The sequence below is a fragment of the Corylus avellana genome, chromosome 1, assembly GCF_965113065.1.
Source record: "Corylus avellana chromosome 1, dhCorAvel1.hap1.2, whole genome shotgun sequence".
NCBI lineage: Eukaryota > Viridiplantae > Streptophyta > Magnoliopsida > Fagales > Betulaceae > Corylus > Corylus avellana.
Genome location: NC_142490.1, coordinates 9,259,748 through 9,267,807, shown reverse-complemented (window position 1 = coordinate 9,267,807; position 8,060 = coordinate 9,259,748). Strand labels below are relative to the sequence as shown.

The 8,060-nt window shown below is 34.0% G+C and overlaps 1 protein-coding gene across 1 annotated transcript; it reads left to right on the top strand.

Moving 5' to 3' along the window:
* Nucleotides 1–1,731: 1,731 nt before the first annotated feature.
* LOC132171178 (isopentenyl-diphosphate Delta-isomerase I) lies at nucleotides 1,732–8,060 on the top strand. The gene is made up of 6 exons (XM_059582425.2): nucleotides 1,732–2,057; nucleotides 4,320–4,375; nucleotides 5,286–5,377; nucleotides 6,757–6,859; nucleotides 6,957–7,094; nucleotides 7,595–8,060. The coding sequence occupies exons 1-6, from the start codon at nucleotides 1,810–1,812 to the stop codon at nucleotides 7,846–7,848; spliced, it is 891 nt and encodes a 296-aa protein (XP_059438408.1). The 5' UTR covers nucleotides 1,732–1,809; the 3' UTR covers nucleotides 7,849–8,060.

Here is an 8,060-nt window from a genome sequence, read left to right as displayed (position 1 = left end):
CACCCAAACCTGAAAAATGATCATCTCTATTTTAAATCCCCTCAATTTTCTTCATTTAGTGCATTTTGAAGGGTGGTGTTGTTCAAAAGTTTTAATGATGATAGTGCATTAAATGCACTAAATGGGGGAAATTGAGAGAGTTTGAAATGGAGAGGATCATTTTTTCCCAAACATGCCCTTACTCTAAATTTCTTTATAGAAAATGTTAATGTTGTTTCTAGTGTTTTTCGAGTAATTCTAAAAGTATCTCTTATATCCTTCTTGTGTCACTCAAAGTCTCAAAGAATGAAGTGCATTTTAAAATTACAATTTGATCAAAATTCAATAATGATAAAGCACAAGTCCAATAGTAATTTTAGAAGCCACATTATTTTTTTAGGGATACAAGAATAATTTAGATCAAAACAATATCCACGTAGGATATGAGAATACCATAAAAAAAAAATAGCAATTTTCTTTATTTATCTAGACTAAGTCTAAAACCTACCCTAACAAAAATTAGAGTAACTACATTAAATTTTAGATTCAATGATAATTTTTAAAACGGTTTTAATAAATATATAGAGATAAATGTAAAATTGATCATTGTGGTTGGCCTAAATTACAAATCATTCCTATTGAGTTTCTTAATGAAATACAAGTGATCAATTTATTTATTAATAAAAAAAAACAAATAATTTACAGGTTCCTATAGTTAGCCTAAATTACAAATCACTACATGTAGTATAAAAAATAATTTATAGGTCCTTAGGGTAGGCCAAAATAACAATTTACTACCTTAAATCAATTTAAGTTAAGTAACTTAACAGAATTCATTACTTTGTCGTGTCATCCCAATAAAAACACGATATGTGTTATTATGAATTTCTAACTTTGAAAATGACAACTAGGATTTTGTACTTCATTTTAGGACACCAGCTAAGATTACACATCAGATATTACTCAACGTCATGTTATAGTAAATTAACCTATTATCTTCTACCCCCAAAATTTTATTCCGTGTGTAACCTTTTCTCATTTTCATATTCCTCGCCATGATTTAGAAACATTTTGCGAGAATTCGACGGTCGCATTTTGTGAAGCGGCTGAGGAGATTATATTAATTTACTGTAGTAGTATGATGTGGAGTGATGACTGATGTATAATTTTAGTTAACATCCTAAAATAGTGATGTGAAAAATCCTAATTATTATTTTTGAAAGTCAGAAATTAATAATAACACGTGTTACGTTTTTAATCGGGTATAATTTGTAATTTAAGCTAATTATAAGAACTTATAAATTATTTTTTATACCATATGCAATAATTTATAATTTAACCCAACTAACACGTAAAGGTACTTAGGGGGTGTTTGTTAAACACCCCAGCACTGTGCATTTTCCATGGTACTGTTCATGGAAAAATGAATAAAAAAAATAATAATAATGATTGGTATGAAAAAATGAAAAAGTGGTATTGGAAAATAAAAAATTTTGTTTTGTAGTAATTTTTTTATTTAAATAGTAATAAAAAGTAAATGATGTGATATAAAAAGTGAATGATTTGATATAAAAGTGAGAATATTTTTTTTGAAAAAAATGAAGTGAATAGTGTGGTGGAGAATGAATATTGCAAAGGAATTTAACAAACAAGCTCTTATTATCCTATTATGATCCAGCACGTGATGCCACGTGGAATTCCAGTCAATCAGGAGGACGCCTAATAAACAAAACAATAAATAAATCTTTAAGTATGGTAAAAATTAAAAAAGCAAATTAATAATAAAATGAAATTCAGCGAAGGCGGAATCTCCCAGGCAGACACCACCAAATGTCTGTGACTCCCCACCTTCTTAAGACCACTGCGACCAGGCTCTCCTGCTCACTTGCTCTCACTTCCAAATCCCGTCGTTTGTCTTCTTCCGCTTTTGCCCCTCGCACTCTCCTCAGGCTCTGGCCGAGTTCCAACTCGGTCTCTCCTCTTACAGCCAGGGTACTCTCAACTCTTAACGTCGCCATGGGGGACGCGCCTGACGCCGGCATGGACGCTGTCCAGCGACGCCTCATGTTTGAGGACGAGTGCGTATTCCCATTTTGCCCCTTCTCTTTTTTCTTATTTACGCCTCGGTTTCATTTCTCTTAATTTATCTGTTCGAATTAGGTGGGGAAGTGGAGAAAGGGAATGAAAGCGATTTTTTTTTTTTTTTTGGTTTTAAAAAAATATAAATTTTATTTTTGTTCGATGATGTTTTGGATTCGGAGAAGAATGAAAAACTGTTGGTTATTCGATTTTGTTCGTTTATTTGTTTGTTTTTTAATTTTTTATGTTTTTTAATTTTAATTTTTTATGTTTATGTTTTTGTTTTTTTCCCTTCGGGCTGATTTTGTTGTGCTCTGGTTGGGTTCTGAGGAAATGAACAGATATCAAAATGAATTCTTGGGTTTGTTTTGGATATTTCAAAGATGATAGATTTTGGCCCAGCTAAGTGAAAGAGTTCGATTGAGTTTGGGTTCAGCTAATAGACTAATAGTTATGTTTTAATTTCCTCGCTTATCACACGCTCATACACTAACATAATTACATTTTTGCTTACATTAGTTTACATACTTAGACGCATTATACACATTGAATGCACTGTACATACATATATACATACACTCATATGTATGTAAGTATTTATATGTGTATATACGCAGACGAGTTTTGTAGTGCGATTGACTTTGCAATAGAAGAGCATGCGTATCTATGTGCATGCGCACGTGGGAGTGATTTGATATTGGGATGGAATAATCGTTTGGGTGAAAAATCAATGCGTCTCTGTTTGTTGTCCGAGGGTCATTAAAGGTGGAAATAATTACTAGAACAGATGAATTCAATTGTTTGCTGTCCGAGGTTCTCCTTGGTGGCTGCCTGGCCGAGAGCAGTATTGGATGATAATAATTAATGCTCATGAAATCGAATAATTTCAACGTATACTCTCGAGATCTACAGCTACATATTTCTAGTTCTATTCTGGTTTAATTCAAATAGAATAAAATATAACCCAGCTGATCTTTTTCTTTTGTGGTTGGTTTTAGACTAATGTCATCAACTTTTAATTGTTGTTTTGGAACATTCATCAAGTGGGTGAGCTATTTGCATACTTTTGCTGCGTAGAGGCTGGTCAATATTGTTGGACCAAAACTTTTATGGGTTTAGACTAGTGTTTCTGATGGGATCCTCCAAATTATGTTGTAAGCTAATTCTGTTTCTGTCACTAACTAAACAGACGCCAGCCAGTATTGGCAAGGTCAAAATTGGCTTGCCCATTTATTCACTTTCTTAATCTGCCTCTCAGTAGCAGGTGTATGTCAAATGGTCAGAGTTTAGAAAGCAAGTAAAGTGCCAAGGAAAGTGGTAGCCTGGTAGAGGTTTTCATAGTGACAATGCTCTATGGCAGTAATAAAGCTAATGTGGTGGTGTTGGCTTCAACATTATCTCTCCTTTTGAGAAAATGGTTTGTATTAGATTGTAACCGGAGAGTTAGATTATGAAGTTGTCTTGGTGTCTCCAAAATATATTGTTTCTCATTTGGGGGAAACTGTTTTTGATCACAAGTGCACATTTGACTCCCTTGATTTGGTTATCTGGATGTTTTATTCATTTTGTTTAAATTGTTGAAAAAGATATAGATTGGGGTGCATTAACAATGATAAAGATTTGAGTTTTATGGTTCATGATGCAAAAGGAAAGTGTGACCAACTGATATATCAGTATAACTCTGCTTGTATAATTTTTGTTCAGTTTCTGAGAATGTTAAGTTAGACAGTTCTTATTCATGTAGCTGATTTTATTATTCTGTCTTAATTTTTTGGGAAGAGTTGCTTTTCGACTTACAAGTGCTTCTTTTAGTTTTATTTGGTGCCACTGAGGATCTAAATTCAAATTCAGTTTATTGATGACAATATTTATGTTAATGTGTCGACATTAAGATGAGTATGTAATTTATTTTCAAATATGCACTATTAAGAAACAGAGATTAGGCTTGCAATGCCTGGAAATGGGTAAAATCATAGTGATAAAAGATGAATTGGTATGCAAAGTATTACACTAGAGTGAACTGCTGGTACTACTAGTTTGTTTTTTGCTGTTGCTTTTTACTTATTTGTTGCTCAAATTTGTCTGATGTTATCTTTCATGTCCAGTTTTGTATTATTTTACAAATTATGTTTTAAGTACGCTAGAGCTGCCTCTCTCTTTCTTTCCCTAATAAGTATTCAAGCTTTGAGGTGTACTTTATCATTCATTAATATCTTGTTCTTGCTCTGCTGATGATGTAATCACATTCAAATTTTCTACAGATGCATTTTGGTGGATGAGAATGATTCTGTAGTTGGTCATGATACCAAATATAACTGTAAGCAATATTTTCATACAACTATTTTGTCTTCCCTTGTACTTTTTCCTGGGGGGGGGGGGGGGGGGGGGGGTAGAGGGGAGGGGAGAGGCTTTAGTGTTTTTATATTTACACCATTTTGGCATCACTTGACCATCTTCTTTCTTCCCTGTATAATTTCATTAGGGCATTAGGGTTTTAAGGTTCAGACCATCATGTAATGGTTTAGGAATTGATAGACTTAAATCTCTAAGGCTTTGTTACTGTTCATGCACCATTTCCCAAAAAAATAACATCAAAACATTCTAACTTTTTTCACTTTTTATATCACATCATTCACTTTTTGTTATTATTCAAATAAAAACAATCACCACTAAATAAAACTTTTTCACTTTTCCATACCACATTTTTACTTTTTTATATCAAACATTCTTCTTATTATTTTTTTTTTCCACATCAATCTACATCAACTACAATATCTAAGGAAAAGACTTTGCCAAACAAAGCCTAAATGAGTATGTGTTTAGTAATCTGATCCGGAGATTACTATAGTTTACAAGGCGTGGATGAAAATGCTTGAAAACAAATTTACAGCATTTCTGAAGTAGTGATCATTTTGATAGTCTTTTGAGAGTTAGCAGAACCTTTGCTTTGTTGTATTGGATAATTTAGTAACCATCATATCATTTTACATTTTTCTTTTTTTAAGCATTGACAGAATATTTTGAGTATTAAATGGAGTTTTAATATTTTTGTCCTTCTCTCTCTGCTCCAACCGGACACCATATTTTGTATGCTTTCACCTAAAACATTGCATTCTATTATGCACAGTTACCAGAATATCATGCATGTATCTATCACCGCTGTGTTTTTCTTCTTTGGACCATTAAGCCTGGTTTGTTCATTGATTTGTGCTTCTGCAAATTCACAGGTCACTTGTGGGAAAAAATTGAATCCGGAAATATGCTACATAGAGCTTTCAGTGTATTTCTGTTTAACTCAAAATATGAGTTGCTTCTTCAGGTATGTAGTTTAGATAATGTGTCTGGAATGGAAGTCTACATGCTTTTTTGCTATGGGTACAAATGTTAGAACCTAACGCAGCTTCAGAAGTATTATTTCCTACATTCATTATTCTACTTCTTATCTTCATAGTTTTAGGAATCTTGACATATGATTTATGTTATGAAATATTATCATACTTTCCATTTTTGTCCTTGTCAACAAACCTCAGTTATAAATAGAAGAAAAGAAAGACGACATCATATTTTTAAGAACTTCAAATATGATTAAACTAGGACCTTATTACACTGGAAATGTATTCAAAACAAGAAAGTTAAAAATAAAAAATAAAAATTGCTTGTTTATGTTCTGATGTGTGAAACGTGAGACCACGTGGATGGCATTATATTTGAGTGTAGAACGCTTATTATAAACAAAGTATATAACAGATGCATGTTATGAACCTTCCTCAGAAACTATGCCTGCTACGTTAGCATCCTTATTTGGTAAATTGCAAGTGGTCTAGCACACAAGCGCAAGACAACAAAATAAAAGGAAAAATAAATTACCAGCACGGTACAAGAATGAGAGAATGCTGTATGACTGTGTACAAACCCTATGAATGGAATGACATTTAAAGATGTTCAATGATTAGAACAAGGCAAGAAACAGATTGTGCACACTGCTATGAACCTGTTACCATAATCCTTTTATGCCTGATAGGTGCATCTTTTTATGTCGAAGTTAGTAAGAAGATGATGATCTTAGAATATTAGCACCCAGGAAAAAAGAAAGGATCAAAAAGTGAAGACAAAAGTTGAAAAAAGCAACGAAGGGTGGTTTTCATATGTTCAAGCCTTTTCAGACCAAAAGGAAAGAATTCTGACGCCTTTTCATTGGGAGGCTGTCACGTCATCTGGCACAAGATTTTGTGAACAAATAATTGAATATGAGGCTATAACTGTCAATCATGGTGGTGTTCATCTTAGACTCTGTTATTTGTAAATGCATTTATCCTTGTAAGTTTTATATATGTTTATTATGGATTATCATTTGATGTTTCATGCCATATTACAACATTTAAATGATGATTAGGTTCTGTTTGTTAATGTGACTTAGAGAGTGCTTTTTGTTTTTAGTTTGAAAATGTTTTGATGTGACATAAACGTAAAGACAATTTTGAGTGTTTTGTGCTTTGGATTGTTTGTTAATGTTTTTTGATTTGAAACATAACATAGAAGTGAGAAAGAGAATGGTTTAACAAACAAAGCCTACATTCTTGTGTCTGGCCATTGCTTGAAAATTTGTGGGCATATATTGCATGCCCAGGATGTATTTTTGTAATTGATGGGATATAGATGGTGACATGACATGCTCTATACTGTTTGTTGTCTGTACAGCAACGTTCTGGAACAAAGGTAACATTCCCTCTTGTGTGGACAAACACGTGCTGCAGCCATCCATTATACCGTGAATCTGAGCTTATTGAGGAGAATGCCCTTGGTACATATTTCTATATATTTTACATCCTTAGAGAGCTTTCTATATCCTGTCATTTTTAACCTTTTGGTAATGGTTTTTAAATGCTTTCATGTGCCAGGTGTAAGGAATGCTGCACAAAGAAAGCTCTTGGATGAACTGGGTATTCCTGCTGAAGAAGTGCCAGTTGATCAGTTCATTCCATTGGGCCGCATGCTGTACAAGGCACCTTCCGATGGCAAGTGGGGGGAGCATGAACGTAATAATTTCAACTTGGTTACTCTTAAACATCACTTATCTGACGTTAGGGAAAATATTTTCTTTTCTTTGAATCTTTGGTGAGCATGATGTGGTGATTCTATTGCTGGAAAAATTTATGCAACTAAGTTCCAGTTGCAGAAGTTAGGGAAAAAGTAAAATATGAAAATCCAAGGTTGACCCTCCATATGAATAGTAGCTCTTGAAACCTTGTTTGAAACTGTTGCTAAGGTAGCTGCTAAATTTTGTTATTAGAAGAATCCTACACGAGTGTTTACCTCCTAATGTGGCAGTAGTAGAAAGAGAGGAAGCAGGCGAGATTAAAAAACGTTGTCGTGGAAGCTAACGTGACAACTCTCTAATTGCCACATTAGAGAGTAAGCACTTACAAGTGTAAAGGAGAGAATTCGTGTAGTACTTCTCTTGTCAGCGGACATGGAAGAAATAATTACACTTTTATTCTGTCATCTTGACCAGTCTGTCATTGTCTTCCATTTGCAGTTGATTACCTACTCTTCATTGTACGAGATGTTAATGTTAATCCAAACCCCGACGAAGCAGCGGATGTTAAATACGTGAATCGGGACGAACTGAAAGAGCTGTTGAGGAAAGCAGACGCTGGTGAGGGAGGTTTGAAGCTGTCCCCATGGTTCAGATTAGTGGTGGACAATTTCTTGTTCAAGTGGTGGGACAATGTTGAGAAAGGGACTCTGAAAGAAGCTGCTGACATGAAAACCATTCACAAGTTGACTTGAAAATCTTACAAATTCCACTCTGCACCAGGGTTTTGCCAATACCTTTGAAATAATCAATAAGGCATGATGTTGCTGTCGCTGTTGTGTTGTGCTTATTTTCTGTTTTGTCAACGTTTACAGCATGGTAACTGCTGCGTTGTATTTCCCAAGTGGGTGAGACTTTTTTGTTTACAATTTGGCCTCGGCCTCATAATTTAAGAAACTTTCGGTAA